The following is a 19,772-nucleotide window of genomic DNA, read 5'->3' as shown; positions in this document are numbered from 1 at the left end:
CAACCTCCATGTCTATATGATCCTGAAAACTTCAAAAATGGATTCAGAAGACGGAGGATTATTCATCAAGGTACATACGCTTCCCTTGCAATTTTCGCTGTTGATGGAAGAGGACGTATAAAGCATGCTAACTTGGACAACAGCAACTTGCTGCGTTTGTACGCACGCACGAAAAGGCTCTTGCCAATGCTCTGCAGTTCCAGCGCCGCGAGGTGCGTCATCGAGCCACGCAAAGCACGAGTTCTGCCACGCTTTCGCAGTCTCCGACGTTTCCCGAGCGTCCTTCGACCGCTGTGTCTACTACCGGCTCGCTGGCCGCTGCCCTATCTCTTGGGCCTCTCAACTTTACCTCTCACAATGTCAAGTCTGCAAAGCTGGCTCTGACCCCCCACCATCTTTTCTACCTCCTCTCTCGCTTCGAAGAATTGGGTATTAATGTGGGCCCCATGAAAGTTCGCTTAGAAGACCTTCACGACAGCTCATCGTCTGCAAATTACGTGTCATTTCTAAGCAATACCCAGCGGTCTAGAAGCCATAGCTCAGATGTTGGCTCAATACACTCCGTCACGAGCATTCGGAGCGTCATGTCTGGCATGTCTGCCTTGTGGACAAGCTTCAGCATCGGTGCTAGCATATCCGCCGCCCGGACGGAGCGTCAAAAGGCGGCCCTGGAGGCTGACATGAAATATTTGTATTCCGCCTTCACCAAGATCCCATGCCTTCGGTTGGCCCCTGATTGGCGTGCTCGCCTCATCAAGGGCTATGAAGAGTTTCCCTTTGACTCTGCGGTTCCTCTCTACATTTTCAAAAATGTCCAGGCACTGGAAGTGAGCAACATCGACTTTCGTCAATTCTTTGGCTGGGACCGCATGGCCGACCAGCTTCGCTCGCTTACGGTCAAACATGCTGGGATAGAAGACCCCGCTGATATCTTAATTGATATCGTCTTGGACGACATGGATAAGAGACGCCGCAGAACATCCAAATCGCAGACTTCACCTTCAATACCAAGCTGGAACGGGAGCCACAGCCCTCGAAAAAGCCCACCCATGTCAGGACGTGAGTTTTCGCGGTCGGTATCGGTCCCTAGCTCCGTCCCTGGCTCAATGCCCGGCTCACCGGACCCTCGAGCCTCTCTTGGCGAGCTTCGTGTCGGCTCCATGGGCCCCAGTGAGGCTGCTATCGAGGATGGTAACACATCTGATGGCTCTGCCCGTACCTTGCGGAGACAGTCCACGGATGACCTACCGCAATCTCTCAACAAGGACTCTCGGCCAAGAAGCCATTCTCCATCACGCCCGTCCAGCTCTCGTAACCACCACATCCGATCCCAGCAGAGAATTAGGCGTTCTGGGTCTGGGAGTTCCAACTCTAGCCTATCTGACTCTTGGTACCACCACCATTCTAGGGGTAGCTCTGGGAATCTTTTGGGAGCCACCATTCTCCCCCCATCAAAATGGCGCTTTCTGAGGCACCTCAGCTTAGCGGATAACCCCATGACCTCGATTCCTGCATCTAGCTTGGCCCCTCTATCCAATACCCTCTTCTCCCTCGACTTGTCGTCCAACCTCTTCAGCCAAATTCCGGACAGTCTTTCCACTCTCACTGCTCTCCGTGCCTTGAACTTATCGCATTGCATGATTGACTCGCTACATTCTCTAACCCGAAACCCTCTGCCGGCTATTACTGCCCTCAATCTCCGGGCCAATAGACTCCAATCTCTTGCAGGGATCGAGAAGCTGTATCCCTTGGAAAGGCTGGACCTTAGAGATAACCGGCTCACAGACCCCAAGGAGCTTGCACGCTTGACCGGCATTCCGGAAATTCGTGAAATCTGGGTCGAGGGCAACCCCTTCACCCGCACGCACAAAGATTATCGTGTGACCATTTTCAACTTGTTTCGTCTGACACCGGGATATACCGAAGATATTGTCATTGATGGCAGCGGCCCTAGCTCTTCTGAAAAGCGAATTCTCGCTGACCGAGTCCCGATTCCCGAGTCGGTTCCGGTTGTGAAGCCGGTTGTGACTGAGGTGCGAGGTGTCGATGTAAGCAAGCCCAGTGTCGTCTACGGTGCTGCCAGAGAAACTACTGTCCTGCGCAAGGAGAGGCCGGTTCCAAAGGCTGTTGCCAGCGAAACCAACACAAGTTCGACGCGGCGTCGCAGAAACACAAAACGACGTATCGTCGATCTTTCAACTAGTGACAAGAACCCACAGCCTTCGCCAATCGACGTGCAAAGCCTAAGATTCCCGATTGAATCTCCTTCAGTCGTTGCCAACTCTGTGGATAGAAATTACAGAGCTTCGCGCGCATCCAGTACCCCGGCTTCGCCTCCTATTGCATACGCAAAACCCACCGATTATGGCACCAGCCCTTTCTCCATAGAGAACGCTCATGCAGATTTTTCTTTTAGTGCGGGCAATATCCAGCCTCAAGATTGGGATTCCAATGGCGAAATTTATCGTCGCAAAATAGAGGCTCTACGTGACAAGGTTGGCGATGGCTATCTTAGCGTACTGAGTGAAGAGAGCTGGGATGCCAACAATGTCTATGGCTCACCAAATATGCCTCCCTCTACTGCTGCGCTCCTGGCGGCTCATGCCCCCGCTCACCACGCGCCGCCGATGCAAGCCATTCACGGAGGCCACTCATGATAACTTAGTTGAGCGTTCTGAGTTTTTATTTTTATTTTGAGCCTAGCATCCTAGGTCAACACCCATTTCTGAATGATACCCCCAATACCCTTTTTATGTCTTTATATAGGATTTTTCTCCAATCTCTACCTCTCAACCCTACATTCTCGCTTTTCTTCGCAGCCAGCTTGGAAAACAACAAAACAACACAAGCACATCAACCTGAGCTGCCCTTTGCTTCGTCTGTCTATTTATTCAACCTTTTCTTCTCCTCCTTCCTTCTTTTCTTTCCAGATGCAGGGTTTGATTGGTACTTTGTTTCTCTCTCTCTTTTATATATGGAGCATAGCGGTTGAGGCGCCCCGGCAAGAAACGACGATTGCCGTCGCTGTTTGGCTTTTATTTGAAACTCTTGCTTTTCCCCCAATGATATTTCTATTTCGCTTTTTTCGGATGGCTGTCTCAAATTTCACTGTTCAGAGGCTGGGAAGGATAAAACAAAAGTGGCTTATCACGTATGAATGTTGCATGAATTTTCTGTTTTGGCATGGATTTTCTTCTTTTGTCTTTAACTAAGAGCAACTTTTCTTTCTGTTCAGCTTGGAAACGGCGTTACGACGAGGAGGGGCCAGGCTTGTGTGTGTCTCACACTCTCCTGCAGCTTTGGGTCGACACTCTATTGCTTTGAAAGAAAGGTGTGCTTGAGCGTCGCGAGTGTCGAGATGGGTTTATCATAAGCCAGGAAAACGAGTAGATAGATTCGATGAGCTGTTGATGGAAGAATGACAAAACATGCGAGTTTCCACGTTGTAATACCGCCGCCTCTCTATCTTTGTGACTGTGTTGGTTTCCCTCTTGACATATGTCAGCCCATCTTTAAGCAAAATACCTTGCAGGCAGTATGATGCAATACCATGTACGTAAGCCTCTTCTGAATGCACACTAAAGACTAAAAGACTATACACCACATACAGGTACATATCTAGTGCCTGAGATATATCCACTTGGTTGCCGTGTCTGTCTGCTAAGCTCAACCTAGTAGTATGCAATAGAAAATGATCCTGGAATATGCCACGTAAGGGCTTTTTGTCGTTGCATTGGCTGCTTAGGTAGATGTGTTGATCTAGGAGGCTTAGTGGGTGCGCCTTTGTAAAGGTATAGAGGCGGTCAAGAAGAAGCAGGATCTATCCGTTATGGCGCTGGCCTTTCATGTGATGAACAGTACATATACATGTGTTCATTCAGGTGAATTGTATCCCTGAGCGCTAGAGAGTTTAGAGCTCGACCACAAAGCTACTAAATTTGAGTTGATCAATCAATGTCGACAGTACACGCATAGAATCTTGACCGGAGTCGATTGAATTATATCCATACTCATGTTGCTATTCATATTGGGTAGACATAGTAGGTAGTAGGTAGTATAGGCTGATGACTTACTTGCGACAACCGCCAGGTCTGGTTAAATACTAATTGACTGCTTGAGTAGATGGCTCTTTGTATTCAATTAATTTGATTCGAGGTTAAAGTTTGAGAGAGAGAGGAAGGAAGATTACGAGAGAGAGACACAGGCTGTGATCGAATAATCGAATTACCTAGTATTACGTGAAAGGTGCTAGGTAGTGATTACACGCTCATGCTAACGGACCATCCGAAGAATTGAACCAGTGGCCCGACGCAAGAAACGAGGCCAGGGGGGAAGCTTATGGAGGGGCGGGGGACACGGGACGCGGAACGAATGAACTCTTTGTCTCGATCTAAACTGGCCGGCGCCTTGGATCGATCGCAGAGGCGCATCATTTGTGCGTGCATTAACTGCCGCCGAGACGGCTCTCTGACGGGGCGAGGTGTGATTGGTGAAAGCCGGGAGGAGCCGTAATGCGCCTCGGCCCTGGGCGCCCGATTAATCTGCCACGTTTTTTTTGCTATAGTGCTTGCGGCAGATCATGAGGGTGTGGGGGTGAGATGTGATACGAATGATACGAATGGAGGAGGTCCAAGTTATCAAGAGGATTGTAGTGGAAATAGTATAGCATGTGGGCTCTGGAACTCTTTGGGCATCCTCTCGGTGTTCCATTGATCGATCTTTCAGATGGCACATCAATGCTATGCCTCGTCCGTTGATGCTGCGACACGCACCATCTCTAGAGCATGTTGCGATTTTCACGGGGCTAGCCGGGGATCGCACCAGCTGTATGGATACAATCGGTGGTAGCATGAGATATAGTTTATACTACTACTCCAAGTATGTATGTACATGTCGCCTGGATGGAGATGGTTAAACTGCCGGGCTCCGCTTTCCAGACTTGCTCTCGTGCAGCGCTGCGATGTGCCGAGAAGAGCGTGTCGAGGTTTCATGTATATTGGCTGATGCAACTAAAGATACCGTGTACTAAGCACCAACAAAATGGCTGGTCCTGGGGTCGACATCATATCAGCTGTCATCGTTGCCAGTTTTGTCAAGGCTGAATCGAAGACGACGGAGACATGCGATTCTAGTCGGATTTTCCAGGTACGCACTCGCTTGCCGGCATCGAGCTTAGCCTAAAATAGAAAAGCATGACTTTCTGACTAAACCGGTTGCGACCTGCAGCCACTGCCCACGGGCTGGTGGTCCGTGCGCATGTCCTTCACGCGTTGTCTGTTTTTCGCTCGCCCCCGATCCCAAGAGCCGCCAGCCGACGTCACGTCGTCCACTGATGCTGCCATCGCCCATCGACTGCTCGCCAACGAGGGCCTGTTTGCCTTGCCATATGACCCGTGGCGCTCCAGCTGCCATCTCGGGGCCTTCTCCTGCTCGGCGGCCATCGAAACCGATAGCCTGCTGTGCGCGCCGTCTCGCAAACTCGCCTCCCATCCGCCCTTCCTCCGCCGTGATCGATCCTGCGAACCGCTGTGCGCCGTGACCTGAGCTGCCTGCAAACGCCGCCATCTGCTGGACGCCATGGCTCCGACTTCACCTACGCCCCGTCGAACGCCCACGGGGCGGCGCAGAGGCCGTCCGCCAGGGACCACCAACGCTGCGCGTGCGGCCAGACAAGCCTCCCTCGCGGCGGCCGCCGCCGCCTCCGAACCACCTCCCAAGCGGCGTCGCTACGTTCCAGGAGGGCCTGGAGGTGGTGGACGGTATCTTGACGCAGACGCCATTCAGACCCCTGACACAGCCCGATCCAACGCCGGGTCACGATCGAGAACATCTGGTGCGGCTCGACTTGCCCTCAACGGAGGCTCACCTCTCCCCCCACGCCGAGAGAGAAGCACACGAGCGAGGACTGCTGCGAACGAAGATAGTGACGAGATGCGATGGGGGTCGGCCGCGGCCATGGCTGCGTCTGTGAAGCAAGCCGAGGACTACAAGCCTCGCGAGGAGCGTAGCTGGGAAGAGTTTCATCCAAACCTGGATATTGAGCTCCCGTTTGTTATATTTGCCGCCGACGACGTTGACGGGGTCGTCGCACAGGAGGCGCCAAACACACCAGCTCTAGATGCGCCGCCCCCTACTACGCCTCATCTGGACTCCATGACCCCGTCCAAATCTGTCAACCCCGCTTCGACGGGCAATACGCCGAATCCCCAAGCAACACGAAGTGCGGAGGCCGATGCAGACGACTCTGCTGCCGGTACCCCGTCAAGACGCCCTCGTCGATCCACTCGAGAAGTCGTCAGCTTTTATAATATCCGTCCTTTAGAATTTGCTCCTACACCAAGAACCCCCAAGATACTCCCTATACAAAACCAGACACCCAAGGAACGACTCGATTTAAAACTACCCTCATATAGAAAAACCAACCGTATCGAATTATTCGAAAGCAAGACCTTTGGCCAGGCACGATATGTTGACAAGGCCATGAGCAATGTTGGCTACCAAGAGAGTGACAACTTTATCCGATCCGAACGAACGCTTATCAAAGCTACCGATGGCAATGCAGACGACGAGTTCGACCAGTTTTCAGTGGCAGCCGGTGACGACCATGTACAGCAGTCAAGGCTTGGTCGTGTTGAGTATGATATGGATGAGCAAGACGACATGTGGCTTGAGCAGTATAATGCTCAACGTAAACAAAACGAGCTAGAAGCCATCACCCGGGAGGTCTTTGAAATTACAATGACCAAGATTGAAAAGGAGTGGCACGCTCTAGAGAGAAGAATACCAAAGCCGAATCCAAAGCCGCCCCAGACGCACCGGCCACGCTCTAGCTCTGCCGTGGCCGTCAATGGCGAGCCCCACGGCGGCGAAGAGCCAGACAGCAAATGCGCAATATGTGATGATGGGGATTGCGAAAACACAAACGCCATCGTCTTCTGTGACGGCTGCAACCTTGCAGTACACCAGGAATGTTATGGTGTGCCGTTTATTCCGGAGGGCCAGTGGCTCTGTCGCAAATGCCAGCTATGCGGTCGTGGAATACCGGTAAGAGCCGCCTACGTCTTGCTATCTATCCTTGACTCTCTGCATTTTGAAATTCTAGATCTAACCATTTTTCTCCTTGTCTTAGACGTGCATATTTTGCCCCAATACAGACGGTGCTTTCAAGCAAACGAATTCGTCTAAATGGGCCCATTTACTCTGTGCCATGTGGATTCCTGAAGTCTCTTTGGGAAACCACACCTTCATGGAGCCTGTCATGGATGTCGAGAAGGTCCCCAAGACCAGATGGAAGCTGACCTGCTACATCTGCCGTCAAAGAATGGGCGCCTGCATCCAATGTGGCAACAAGAATTGCTACCAAGCTTTCCATGTCACTTGTGCAAGGAGGGCTCGTCTTTTCCTCAAGATGAAAACCGTTCAAGGGACCCTTGCTGTTCTAGACGGCAGCATGGTCCTCAAGGCATTTTGTGACAAGCACTGCCCACCGGACCATGCCCAAGAATATCAAGTCCACCAAGCGACAAGGGCCGCGAAGAAGTTTTATAAGAGGAACATGCGTGGGCGCATCTGGGCAGATAATCAAGCCATGGCGAATGTCATTGCAGCGCAGCACCGAACCGCCATAACGGATCATCCGCCGGATGAGAGCCAGATGACGGGAGCTAAGAACCTTGCCATTTTGGGCGATAAGAAGAAAGGACAGGCTCCTAAAAACCTATGGAAGCTGCCATCAGGAGCCCCCATCATCCCCCAGGTTGTCTTTGACATCGTCGAAGCATCTATCCAGCGATTCCCCTTTAGGAAACGCAAAGACTACCTCAGCGAAGCCTGTCGATATTGGACCTTGAAGCGAGAGGCACGTAGGGGCGCCGCGCTTCTCAAGCGTTTACAGCTGCAGATGGAGTCATTCTCTTCGATGGAGTTGACAAGACGCAACTTTGCTGCCATGGGCCCCAGTGGCAAAGCAAGGCTGGCTCGCCGTATCGAGTTTGCTCAAGGCGTTATCCACGAGCTGGAACAGCTCAAGGTTCTTGCCGAAGAGATTGTACAGCGCGAACAGCTCAAGCTGGATGCCGCCGAGCTAGAACAAGACTTTGTGGATGAGTGCTATTTCCCCACAGCGAAGCTTTTGGTGCCTGTTGTAGAAAAAGCAATTGCGTAAGTCATCATGGTATCGCATTTAAATGCTCTCTATTCACCCGTTGTACTGACCCATTCATCGCTGATTAGGCTGGATAAGGGACTTTTCACAGACGGCCTGGCTGACTTGCAGGCAAGCATTGAGAAGCGAGTTTACGTCAATGTTTTGGGATTTGCACAAGACCTCGGAGATGTTATTAGCAATGGGATTTTGACTATACCCAAAAACTTGAAATCTGCTCCGCATGGGTCAAGGGGCATAGAAGAGGAAGAAGCGGCGCCGGCGCCGGTAGCAGACATCAACAGCCACAATACCTCGACTATGGCAGCACAATTTGCAGATATTAGAGAGCGACGCAAGCTTGGAAAGCGGATTCTCAAGGCAGTGCAGCCGCTCCTGGAAACCTCACTGCAGGTTGAATCAGAAATCTCTACGAAGCCATCTGAAGGTCTCCAAAAGGAGCTAGAAGCCCTTATAGACGCCAGCATCGACATTGGGCGACAGGTCAATGGCACGGCACATGGCGTTCCGGATGATGGGGCCGAGGATACCATCATGCTTGATGCGCCCGACCCATCTTCCGAACCCCACGCCACTGTCAAAAGCGAACCTCTGGCTGGCGAGAGCGGCATTACTTCCAATGATGGTGACGTCATGGACACTGCTGAGAACGATGATGACGACGAAGAAGAAGAAGAAGAAGACGACGACGACGACGACGACGACGACGACGACAATGACGGTGAAGGGAGGGAGGAAGGTGATAGTATCGAGGTCAATACTGTTGGTCTCGGCATTATGACCAACCGTCCCGCAGTGGGCCTCGGCATAACACAAGAGATGGCTGTCAAAACTGCAAGGGTCAATTCGGTCATTACGTCCGAAACTCCTCCAAACAGCACCGGCAGCTTCGTTGTCATGGCCGCGCCATCTCAAGAAGGGCCGCCGACACCACCCCAGTCTAATGGAAGCCTGGGCAATGAACCATCAGACCCTCTTTCGGAAGGAGGTGTCCTCTGGTACCTGAGGGCGCTTGAGCCGCATGGCACATCTATCCTCGAGGAACACTGGGCAGCTGGTCGAGATGCAGTGCGAACGCTTAGCGAAGATTTGACTGATCTTGACGACGAGGACTTTAAAGATCTCGGCATCGACATGGGTGATACAGTGACTGCGGCAGTGATGGATGCAGAAGAGCCCAAGGACAACTCGGGCAGTAACAGCGCCAAGAGTAAAGCGAGTAGACTCAGGAAGCGAAGAGCATCGACTAGGAGACGATAGGGTCTCATTGGGACGAGCGATTAGGCGAAGGAGAGGATTGAGGGATTTTGCTTTTTCATGAAGTTTGCCAGGAGACTTTTATTCTCTCCTTTTCATTTCCGACTATTTTTTTTTTTCTTCCAACTGAGCGCTTTATCACGAAAGCATCGGTATATAAGGCTTTGGCGTCGGGAAAGATAACAGCATTGGTTTCTTTTTTTTTTTTTTTTTTTTCTTCTATTGATACACCTAGCAATCTGGCCCATCAGTCTGCTTTGCTTATTTTTTACGATGTCTCTTCTTTTTTAATTTCTCTTTTTTTTTTTCCTTTTTTGAAAGGACGAAAGGTTGACTGCCTGGAATTTAGCAGAGAGGGCGTTGCTTGATGAGCAGGAAATGGATTTGGTTTTTTAATGGCCCTAGGGTCAATGATAATCGGGCAGACACAAGGATTACTATTTTATTTATATGTAGGATTAACGTATTCAAATGGCCTTGACTCAAATATGTATAAAACCCTTTTTTTTTTTTTTTTTTTTTTCTCTCTTGAAGCTATTTGAAAATTAAAATTTTGCAGACTGCCTGATTTGGCGTTTGGTAAAACAAGGCTGAAAGCATCTCTACCAAATCCTCCCACAGCTCATGTACTGTACCTACACATGCTAATTTTAATTCTGCGCTGCGGGGTGGCGGGGTTGAAAGGAGCTGTCTAGGTAAAGATTACGCGTTGGATGATAGTACGATGATGCTAAGAATTAACGTTTAGGCTGTGCTCGAAATTTCCATTGTCGCTGCTGACTGTCATTTGTTAAGTTTATTATGACATTGTGGATATAGAATTAAACTCGCAATCTTATTTCAACGAATCCGTTACGCCGCAACTCCGTAGAAGCCGTAAGAGGACAGGTTAAAAAAAAGAAGAGGTCTTCTGAGGAACGGTGGGGGAGCATATTCTGTCCACAGGAGAAGGAGAGGGGGGAGGAGAAAAAGAGGAACAAGGCAGAATAGCGGGGATTGGTAAATCGATGAGATATTGATAGCACCTGCGAGCGGGTATCTATTGGCTGATGTGGGAAGCCGTCCTCCGATCCAGGTTTTTCGTGCTTCGGCGGCTCCAAGGGGGGGAGGAGCGAGAATCTCGGGTTGCGGAGGCTACACACCCGTTCTTGCGTGGCGTTTTTTTTTTTTTTTTCCCTCTCTTTTGGCACCGGTGCCGGACGTGGGGAGGTTTTTTCTTCACAAAAGCAGGGCGAAGATGCATATTTTGAAGATGCATTATAGGAGTAGGTAAAATAAAACCAAACAAGATAAGAGCCCCTCTATTTTTCTATATACTCGGGGAGTTGGCCCCCTCCTCCCTGGTCCAAATCCCGTGACAAAACCGTCTCCATTTCCAATGCGATGCGATGCGATGCGATGCGATGCGATACGAAGGAAGGGGGATGAGAAGCCCACAGGCTGCGGATTCCGGCCGGCTCTAGGCTGGTGCTGATGGGCCAATGGGTGGGCGGCACGGCACCGGAGCTAGGCTGGAAGAAACAAGGGATGAGGACTTGGGATGGAGGGAGACAGGCTGGGAAAAACTGGTCTGCAGTGCTTGGTGCAATGCTTGGTGCGCCGTGCTGGATGTGTAATAGCCCGTCGTAAGCATATGCAGAGCTCGAAGCATGAGAACGAAGATGGTGGACCGGACAGGCAGCCAGCGCTTAGGCTGGATCTGGACATTGGATGCTGCTGAGCTCCAGGAGGGGCAGCGCCCGAATGCGGCTGCCGAAGCGCACCTGTAATAGAATTTTTCGTCTCTTTGCGCTGCTGCGAAGCCACCAAAAGGCTGATGCGGCCCCCCCCCTGGACCCGGAACCTGGGCTTGGGCCAAAGTGCCTGGAGACGTGCAAAACTAAGTTCAGCGAGGGGGCCACTAACGAGCCTGGACAAGGACGCTACCGAAGCAGTTTTGGGATGCTACAGCAGGCTAGGTAGGTACCTATCCCTGGCTGACGGTGATGTGAGAGCGCAGCATTCCATCATGAGCTGACTCACTCCGGGCAATGATGCAGAGACAGGAAGAAAAAAAAAAAAAAAAAAAAAAAAAAAAACTGAATTGGCGGAAGAGGAGAGGCTGCATGGCGGTTTATGCAGGCATTTTCCTTCGTGATATCACAATGCAGGCTCTCGCATGCCAAATGGACGCAGTGCTCGATTCGATATCAGCGTGATACAACACGCCCCCAGAGCTTTTTAGCACCATTTTTTCCTGCTGGCATCAGCGAGCGAGCCGGCCAAGCGTCGCCCCAGCACAGAAAAAAACCCACTCTTCCCTTCTTTTTTCGCCGGGGAGGGAAAAAAAGCCTACCTCTTCTCTTCCTTCCACCACCCCAAAAGCGATCCCCGTCAAAGACCTTTCTTTTGACGACGACCTCTATTTTCCAACGGCGACCGGCGATTAACCATCATCGTCCATTTATTTATTTTTTCTCCATCGACCTGACGATTCAGAATCAGCCACCCGTTTGACGGGCCTTATCTGACGCGACGAACACGGGCTTTGCCTCTGGCTCCGCCCTATACAAGAGCGAAAGTGAGAGAGTGAGAGAGAGAGAGCGAAAAAAAGAGACGACGATCACGAATCGCCTCGACGCCCCCTTTTCCGGGCCTGAAGCCATCGAGGACTTTTGCAATATCATTCCCAGCGACGAGCCCTTTTCGAAGGCAGCCACGACGATTTAAATAACAGCGAACAGCCAAATAGGCATTTGCGTCTCGGCGGTGTTTTTGCTCCCCAGCCCGAGCCCCTGCCATCTTGCCACGAGAGCCTGTCATCGCGCGTTTAGACTCGTTTCTGATCCTGCCTGCGCCCTCTTTTTTTTTTTTAACCTTCTTCGCGTTGGTTCTGTCGTTGACGAAGCTACAAGCCTCGTTTAGCTGTAAGTACTTTTTTGAACCCTTTTCCCTCACCCCACTTCGGCGATGGCGCGCGCTCTTTCTCGCAATTCCCGCTGTTTCGGCATCGAATCACCATCACCAAGTTGCCCCCCTCCTTTTTAGGGAGGAGAGTGAGAGGGGGAAATAAAAGAAGGAGAAAAAAAAAGATGTGATGACGGAAAAACACCACTGCAATGGGCTTTTCGATGGCACAGGCTAGGGGTCGACAGCAGTTATCAAGATGTTGGTCTGCTTAAAGTTACGCCCTTTTCTCTCTCTCTTTTCTCTCTCGACTTGGGAGGAGGGGAGGGGGGGAGCTCCCTTCGATGACTAAACCCGCACCATTGATGAATCTATTGATTTCCCTTCTAACATTTGATGATAGGATTCTTTATCACTTCGTTACCAGAAAGTGCTTATTGTCTAGTGTATCATCATCTGTCGTACTGCTCTTTTTCTTAGTCGACGGCCGCATCATTTCTGCGCATCGGCCTGCTCCCAGCACGCCCTCCCCTTCTTCCCCCCCTCCTTCGCTTTGTTCAACGCGCAGCCTTTCTCGGCTTCATCCATTCGATAAACGCGAGCCGTTTCTCCCACGGGGAGCATCTCTAAGATGGCAGACCAACATGAGGTCGATCTCGATTCTATAATTGACCGGCTGCTCGAGGTCCGAGGCAGCCGGCCCGGAAAGCAGGTCCAGCTCCTCGAGAGTGAGATTCGCTTCCTATGCACCAAGGCCCGTGAGATTTTCATTTCTCAGCCCATCCTCCTTGAGCTGGAGGCTCCTATCAAGGTATGCCGGCCCATTCTTGTTTAATTGCTCATTGGCAATCTGCTATTGTGGTGGAAGAAAAAAAAAGAAAGAAACAGGAAATCAGGTTTTTTTTCCCTTTGAGTAAAGCAGGATGCTGAATTGGTTCTTGATAGATCTGCGGCGATATTCACGGCCAATACTACGATCTTCTGCGTTTGTTTGAGTATGGTGGCTTCCCCCCCGAGGCCAACTACCTGTTCCTGGGCGACTACGTCGACCGTGGCAAGCAGTCCCTCGAGACCATCTGCCTGCTCCTCGCCTACAAGATCAAGTACCCCGAGAACTTCTTCATTCTGCGTGGCAACCACGAGTGCGCCTCCATCAACCGTATTTACGGCTTCTACGATGAGTGCAAGCGCCGCTACAATATTAAGCTTTGGAAGACGTTTACGGATTGCTTCAACTGCTTACCTATTGCCGCCATTATTGATGAGAAGATCTTCACCATGCACGGAGGTCTCAGCCCCGATCTGAACTCGATGGAGCAGATTCGCCGTGTCATGCGCCCCACCGATGTATGTTCCCTCCTCCCTCCTCCCTCCACCATGTCCACCCATAGATACTGGCTCTACTACTCTGTGGTCTGGCTATCTATTCTATCTGCTCCCATCTCCCTAACCCCCCCGGGGGGCGGCACATGAGACTTTGTGCTGCTGCTGTTGAGACGCCTGCTAGGACGCTTGCTAATATACCGTGCTCTTTAGATCCCCGATTGCGGTCTGCTGTGTGACCTTTTGTGGTCCGATCCCGATAAGGATATTACTGGCTGGAGCGAAAACGACCGTGGTGTGTCCTTCACATTTGGTCCGGACGTGGTCTCCCGTTTCCTGCAGAAGCACGACATGGACCTCATCTGCCGTGCCCACCAGGTTGTGGAAGATGGCTACGAGTTCTTCTCCAAGCGTCAGCTCGTCACTCTGTTCAGTGCTCCCAACTACTGTGGCGAATTCGACAACGCAGGTGCCATGATGAGCGTAGACGAGAGCTTGCTCTGCTCGTTCCAGGTTAGTACCACACCCACTTGAAAGCCTCTCCCCAAAACTATGGTAGAGATTCTAAGCTAACTTGTGACTCCTTTTTTCTTCCACTGTAGATCCTCAAGCCTGCTGAGAAGAAACAAAAGTTTGGAAGCCGGCGTTAAAAAGAGACATGACCTAACTTGGTCTGCTCTGTCTCGGCCGAACGCACGACCAAGTTCCGTCTCGACGATTTTTAACACCGCCGGCCTTTCTCTCTTTTTGACTCTCCGACTCTCTTCATCTCTACAACCTCTCACGTCGCACCGTCGCTGGGCCCTGGTGGCGAAAACGGGTTGCTTCGAGGAAAATATCAACGCCGAGCCCTTCCTGCATTAATGTATCGACTCGGCGGTTTAGCTCGCATCGCCTCTAATGTCCCAACATGCAAACTTTGTCACGACAAATGGCTGTTTCTTAGCTTCACAGATAAAATCATTCACAGAAAAAAAAATCCATTTTGATGTCACTTTAAAACCACATGCTATGCTTGTTTTTTTGTTGGTCCGATATACATTGAAGTGTTTTGTGTGTGTGAATGACAAATGACGTAGCTAGGCAGCCCCCTCTGGTTTCTGGTCTGTCTGGCAGCGGTCGACGCGCGTAAAACTGATTGAGATGCCTGCTGTGTAACCTGCAATGGGTCATGCTCATGCAGCCAGAAGGAGGTGACATATCATACTTGCGTGTAGGCAGCTTGACTTGACTTGGCTGCGTTTGGCGTGTCCGAAAAGTGGCTGAACGCTTGGGCCGTTGACAAGCGTGAGGAGTTGTTTGTTGTGTCTTATGTATGTGCATGTGATACCTCGACAAGTAATATGTATTCTTGGATATGGATCGTTGAGGGAGATTTTAGACGGATACTAGAAAAGTGATGGACGGTTATCTTTACTCTCTTTTGTTGCAACTTTTGTTTCTTTTTTTCTTTTTTTTTTTTTTTTTTTTTTTTTCTCTCTTTTGCTTTTACGTTTCGCTTGAAGGTATACAGATTTTTTATAGACATGTATAGCTTCACTTTGCTTTCATAACACTGCCTTATTTAAGAGCCCCTAATTACAATCTTCGCATACAATACCAGCTCCCGAAGCTGCTGAATCTTGCTTCTTCTCAGGTTCTGTTTCTTCCTTTTTTGCGTCTCCTTCTGCTACTGCCTTGGTCTCCGTAGCAGCAGCAGCAGCATCAGCAGCAGGCCGACGATGGTTCCGATCAACGTGGCCCAAATCCCTTCCCGGCTCAATGACGTCTCTAACGCGGCGCTTGAGCTCTTTGGTCTCGGGGAAGCCTTGGTCTGTTTTGCGATTCCAGAGAATGGTGGATTGGATTGACGGGGGTTCTGAAGGAGAAGAAGAAGAAGAAGAAGCAGTTGTTGCTGGTGTGTGGATTGTGACGATGAAGGTTCCGCCGGTGGAGGGCTGGAGGGCGACTTCGCCGAGGGAGAGGGAGAATGTGGAGAGGAGCTCTTGGGCGTACTTTTTTTATGTAGGTTAGTGTATTGATCTTGCTTTTTTTTTTTTGTTTGCGTTATATATATGTTTGGATGAGGTGGCTGAGGAGGACAGGCGGGGGAAATTCATGGGATTGAGTTGTGATTTCTCAGCAACAAGTCCCCCATTATAAGACAAGGTGCGTGTGTATATCAAAAAACTGCGTGGAGGGAGAGGGAAGAGCGGGGTGCAGTAATATATATAAAGAGAAAACAAGTATAAAAAAACGTACGTATGCAGCTCGCAGCATCCATTTACACTGCGTGCAGAACTGGATGGTTATGCGTGGTAAAGGAGCCAAGACGGCGCCCTGTGGGTGAGGTTGTACGGGTGGCGGTACAGAAGCAGCAGCAGTAGACATTGCGGCTTTTTTTTTTTTTGCTTTAAATATATATATATATATGTTGATTCCAAGAATTTAAAAGTCTTTTATTACAGAGGCGAAAAATGAGGGGTGGAGATGAAACTATTCGGAAGAGGTGCGTGGTTTTGTCTTGCGTGAGATTGAGGCGATATTCCCAAAGCAGCCTTTATCGGAGTCAATTGGGTTTATGTACTAATAAGCTACGGGGGTTGTTTGGATTTATGTGGGGAACGCCGACATGTGTAGACTGCTGTAGGTTAGTTTACCTTGGATGGCGAAACGTACTGAGCGACTTTTCCGTATTCTATGCAGAACAGCGAGTGTGTTTGACAGAAAAGGCGTAAATGGTGCTGCTGCTGCACGAGACAACGGGTTTGTGTATTCCTCCTGCTTGTGTCTCATGATTTTTTCCCAACGCACTCGATTAGTAGCACAGGGCTGGAATTCAAACTGGAAACTAATACACCCTCACGTGCTCATGATGGCAGGCAAACTGTCCAGCTTATCCTGACATAAAAGACAGCTTCGGCGTTAATGCTCGCTGAGAGCATCTTCCGTGACATTACATCTCTGGCTTCAACTGTAGTATGATAATTGCCAGTCAGCAAACTATCCTGCTCATCTACCTCATCATTGGTGAGTAACAAAAGGACCAGCACGCGTTATGCAGGCACCGTTACAGGGTATCGCCAGCCAAGCACTGCCGCTAAACGTGGCGGCGCGTCATTAATTGCTTAGCAAGAAGCTGATGCCAGCATGTCAATCGGCATAGAGAAAAGCATTGATACGTAAAAACCCATCCTATAGCTGAGACTCCATATTACATGGCCAGCACCAAGGAATCTTTATTACACATTCTTCACGCAGGGAAATAAATGCAACTGCCCCCCTCGTTCAAAAAAAAAAAAAAAACCGGCCGTCAAAATTATCTACGCGCACTCGTATAACAAGCGACATTATACACGACAATGGCAATTTCCCAGCCAGCTGCTTCCGCTCAAACCTCCAAAAGGGAGTACAAAACTAAACTTCGTGACGCCCCATCCATCTCCTGCACACGGAAAAGGGAAAATACCCAAATAAAAAGAAATGAATAGTTAGAAAGAAGAAGATGTATGCAGAGGGGCATTCGATTTAAGAAAGGAACAAGGAGTAAGAAAACGGGAATTAATACATGCTAAAAAGAAAAAAAAAAAATAAAAACAGAGTCGGCTTCCCAATCCACCGTAGACCCTTTTTTTTTTTTCCTCTTTTCTTTCTTATCGTTGGATATATCTCTTTCCTCCTTCCTGTCCTAGATGAAACCGCTCGACCGCTTTATTAAAAAGTAAGAGAGAGCTGAAAAAAAAAACTCGTAGAGAAAAGGGAGCGCGGGGCCTTGCTCGGTCCACAGGCGACTTTTTGCTTCCTCCTTCCCATCGCCCCCTCCCCTCTCTAGCATTGGTATAATCATTGAGACTGCGTCGATCCAGCTCAGAGTCCCGTCTAGTTTCTCGTAAAGGCCTTTCCGGATCAGGTGTGTTATTTGTTTGGTGGTGTGTCGACGTTGGCGAATCCGTCGCTCGCTGTCTGATTCCCAGCCGCGTCGCGTTGTAAAATAAAAGAGAGAATAATAAAAACCCATATCACACAAGAGGAAGAAGAAAAAGTGAAAAACCGCGTCAAAAAAATCCCTCCCAATTGAAACGTCATCGATGGTCATTCTTCCACCTCTGGGGGAAACGGAATTACATGACGACACAGCAGCCGCCGGATTGTTGTGGTGCGTAGGGGTCCTCGCCCTTGGGTACAGTTCCCCATACTGAGGGAACCATGTAATCTCTTGTACCGTTGCAATACGCGATTATGCTGCAAATATCGCGTCAGTCTCGAATGCAATGCATTATTGTTGTCATTCTTACCTCTTAGAGGCGGTGCTAACGGGGATGCGTTCCCGGTCCAGGTCCTCACGCAGTCTGTTGTTCAGCTCCGTTAAGCGCCTAAGCTTCAGGTCTGCCATGGACTGCTTCGTCTTCTTGATCTGGGTCGGGTCGCCGACATCACGGGAGGTATACTGAGGCATCGTAATGGTACGTAAATTAAAAAAAGAATGACTAATGAGTTGGATGGGACCGAGGTCGGGTAATTAAATAGCTCGCAAGCTCGAAGGCGTCGTCGGCCGGGACGATGGGATTTTATTGATGGATCGTCACGAGAACTGCCTGCAGGTGCCTGGTTAGTCGGTCAAATGATTGCTGATTGACAGCTCCTGGAAGCAAAAAGATGGCGGATGACAACACGAAACACGATGCGGTAAAAGAGGATGAAAAAAGAGGAAACAAGGCGTTGCTTGCTGCAATTGCGAGGGCGCGACGGTGGCCACGGCTTGGCAGAGGCGGTGCAACGAGCGAATGCAAACGCATCCGCGAGCGAGATGGAAGAGCAGAGAAGAAAGGCGGTACGGGGCGGCAAATGCGTCTCAGTTCCGCAGGCTCCGCGATGGCTGGTTGCCGGCGACGAGGCAAACAAAGCAGTGCGTCGAGATGCTCCTTTTCCCCCATCTCGATTCAATTCAATTGGTCCATGCCCGTACAATCCGCCCAGCCGTGGTCCCGGTGCCGTGTCTTGCCAGTGAGAGACGGTACTTTGTACTGTCTCCCCTCCTTGGACGCATCGCGAAACAGCGCAATCGAGGAAATGCAGAGGGAAAATAAAGTCAGACAAGGACTTACCAGCCGTTCTTGAAACCCTCGTTGATGGTCGCGAGAAGCAGCGACGACACACAGACTCCTATATGGGAGGATAAGAGGAGGCGGATTGATCGCGAAGGCGAGACGTGCGGTACGTGGATGTGTGTGTGAGGGAATGAGAAGGGGAAGAAAAGAGAGTGTGAGCGTGAGCGAGAGTGTACGAGTAAGGTTGGGGGTTTGGAAGGCCTAGACGAGGAGAGTTGGAAGAGTCCGCCACAGCGCGGTGCTGGACCCAGGAGATGTTGGCGGATAATTAGCAGTGGGCACCGCTGTAACTGGCCGACGGAGCTCCTGTAGGGGGGCGTTCCGGGGGGGAAGGGGCTTGATGCTGCTATTTTTTTTTTCTTGCCGGGGCTGGGCCTCTTTTGGCCAGCGCGGTAGGGGTGGGCGCCCTCGGTTTTGCCTGGACGGGTGGCTGCTGGAGCTGTCTGGGTGGGACGTGCGCGGCGCTGGAAATTGGAGTGACAGGGGGCAGCGGCGCACCAACACGCACCAGGCGGCGCACCAAGGCAACGGCGCAGCGCGGATGTGCTCCAGGATTGGCCCCCAAGGCCGCAAGGTGGGCCGCTCCAGTGCTTTGCTTCATGTAACGTGCGAGTGACCTGCACTCGGCTGCAAGCCAAGTACATGTACCCCTTGCCGTAGGAAGGACGGGCTAAGGCAGTAGCTCCAAGGCTGGTTGCTAGCACTATTGGCAAAAGAACGACGGGCGGCGCTAGCATTTGCACCTTGCCAGCCTTGGCTTGTCAAGCAGATTGCTGTCGATTTCCTGTGTTGCCGAGGAGCTGGGGCGCTGCCTTTGCTCTTTACTTCATTGCGCTGCGCGGAGCTGTGGCTTGACGATGGCTATGCGCTGTAGAGCAATAGCTCGTGCGTGTAATTGAGCCAAGGGAGAAGTGAGCAGCACGCCAATGCGTTCTCTTGCTGCCGCTGATAGGTACAGCTACCTTCCGCCAGGCTAGGCAAAGTACTGCGAACTCGTACGAGCAACACCTCCAGACAGCGCCTCTCACGTAACGGCATCTGGTGATACAAAAACA

At 50.7% G+C, this 19,772-nt stretch overlaps 7 protein-coding genes across 7 annotated transcripts; 4 read left to right on the top strand and 3 right to left on the bottom strand.

Annotated features, from left to right (window-relative positions):
- Window positions 1-37: 37 nt before the first annotated feature.
- Window positions 38-2,657, top strand: TrAFT101_004097 (uncharacterized protein; the record flags this gene model as incomplete). Its single annotated transcript, XM_024909247.1, has 2 exons — window positions 38-70; window positions 144-2,657. 2 exons carry the CDS (start codon window positions 38-40, stop codon window positions 2,655-2,657), a joined length of 2,547 nt encoding a protein of 848 aa, XP_024766131.1.
- Window positions 2,658-5,040: 2,383 nt separating this feature from the next.
- On the top strand, window positions 5,041-5,544 carry TrAFT101_004096 (uncharacterized protein; the record flags this gene model as incomplete). The annotated part of the gene is made up of 2 exons (XM_066127070.1): window positions 5,041-5,145; window positions 5,227-5,544. The coding sequence occupies 2 exons, from the start codon at window positions 5,041-5,043 to the stop codon at window positions 5,542-5,544; spliced, it is 423 nt and encodes a 140-aa protein (XP_065983178.1).
- Window positions 5,352-9,920, top strand: TrAFT101_004095 (uncharacterized protein). Its single transcript, XM_024909248.2, has 3 exons — window positions 5,352-7,044; window positions 7,130-8,160; window positions 8,233-9,920. The coding sequence occupies exons 1-3, from the start codon at window positions 5,578-5,580 to the stop codon at window positions 9,422-9,424; spliced, it is 3,690 nt and encodes a 1,229-aa protein (XP_024766132.2). The 5' UTR covers window positions 5,352-5,577; the 3' UTR covers window positions 9,425-9,920.
- Window positions 9,921-11,708: 1,788 nt separating this feature from the next.
- Window positions 11,709-14,669, top strand: PPH3 (phosphoprotein phosphatase PP4 catalytic subunit). Its single transcript, XM_024909249.2, has 5 exons — window positions 11,709-12,327; window positions 12,711-13,118; window positions 13,253-13,654; window positions 13,844-14,143; window positions 14,233-14,669. Exons 2-5 carry the CDS (start codon window positions 12,939-12,941, stop codon window positions 14,278-14,280), a joined length of 930 nt encoding a protein of 309 aa, XP_024766133.1. The 5' UTR covers window positions 11,709-12,327; window positions 12,711-12,938; the 3' UTR covers window positions 14,281-14,669.
- A 451-nt stretch (window positions 14,670-15,120) lies between these two features.
- Window positions 15,121-16,132, bottom strand: TrAFT101_004093 (uncharacterized protein). The gene is made up of 2 exons (XM_024909250.2): window positions 15,872-16,132; window positions 15,121-15,624 (listed from the first exon to the last, which is right to left on the bottom strand). The coding sequence occupies exons 1-2, from the start codon at window positions 15,998-16,000 to the stop codon at window positions 15,205-15,207; spliced, it is 549 nt and encodes a 182-aa protein (XP_024766918.1). The 5' UTR covers window positions 16,001-16,132; the 3' UTR covers window positions 15,121-15,204.
- Window positions 16,133-17,297: 1,165 nt separating this feature from the next.
- TrAFT101_004092 (uncharacterized protein) lies at window positions 17,298-17,705 on the bottom strand (the record flags this gene model as incomplete). The annotated part of the gene is made up of 1 exon (XM_066127069.1): window positions 17,298-17,705. One exon carries the CDS (start codon window positions 17,703-17,705, stop codon window positions 17,298-17,300), a length of 408 nt encoding a protein of 135 aa, XP_065983177.1.
- Window positions 17,706-17,730: 25 nt separating this feature from the next.
- On the bottom strand, window positions 17,731-18,065 carry GNG1 (Guanine nucleotide-binding protein subunit gamma; the record flags this gene model as incomplete). The annotated part of the gene is made up of 2 exons (XM_024909251.1): window positions 17,731-17,851; window positions 17,905-18,065. The coding sequence occupies 2 exons, from the start codon at window positions 18,063-18,065 to the stop codon at window positions 17,731-17,733; spliced, it is 282 nt and encodes a 93-aa protein (XP_024766134.1).
- Between the last annotated feature and the right edge of the window lie 1,707 nt (window positions 18,066-19,772).

The sequence above is a fragment of the Trichoderma asperellum genome, chromosome 2, assembly GCF_020647865.1.
Source record: "Trichoderma asperellum chromosome 2, complete sequence".
NCBI lineage: Eukaryota > Fungi > Ascomycota > Sordariomycetes > Hypocreales > Hypocreaceae > Trichoderma > Trichoderma asperellum.
The sequence above is the reverse complement of the archived record's forward strand: the minus strand, read 5'-3'. Positions and strand labels throughout refer to the sequence as shown.

Coding starts and splice junctions, on each gene's coding strand:
- TrAFT101_004095 (XM_024909248.2), top strand. CDS start 5,578: ATGGCTCCGACTTCACCTACGCCCCGTCGAACGCCCACGGGGCGGCGC. Junction 7,045..7,129: donor TATGCGGTCGTGGAATACCG/GTAAGAGCCGCC, acceptor TCCTTGTCTTAG/ACGTGCATATTTTGCCCCAA. Junction 8,161..8,232: donor GTTGTAGAAAAAGCAATTGC/GTAAGTCATCAT, acceptor ATCGCTGATTAG/GCTGGATAAGGGACTTTTCA.
- PPH3 (XM_024909249.2), top strand. CDS start 12,939: ATGGCAGACCAACATGAGGTCGATCTCGATTCTATAATTGACCGGCTG. Junction 13,655..13,843: donor GTGTCATGCGCCCCACCGAT/GTATGTTCCCTC, acceptor CGTGCTCTTTAG/ATCCCCGATTGCGGTCTGCT. Junction 14,144..14,232: donor GCTTGCTCTGCTCGTTCCAG/GTTAGTACCACA, acceptor CTTCCACTGTAG/ATCCTCAAGCCTGCTGAGAA.
- TrAFT101_004093 (XM_024909250.2), bottom strand. CDS start 16,000: ATGTCTACTGCTGCTGCTTCTGTACCGCCACCCGTACAACCTCACCCA. Junction 15,625..15,871: donor GGATGCTGCGAGCTGCATAC/GTACGTTTTTTT, acceptor ACATAAAAAAAG/TACGCCCAAGAGCTCCTCTC.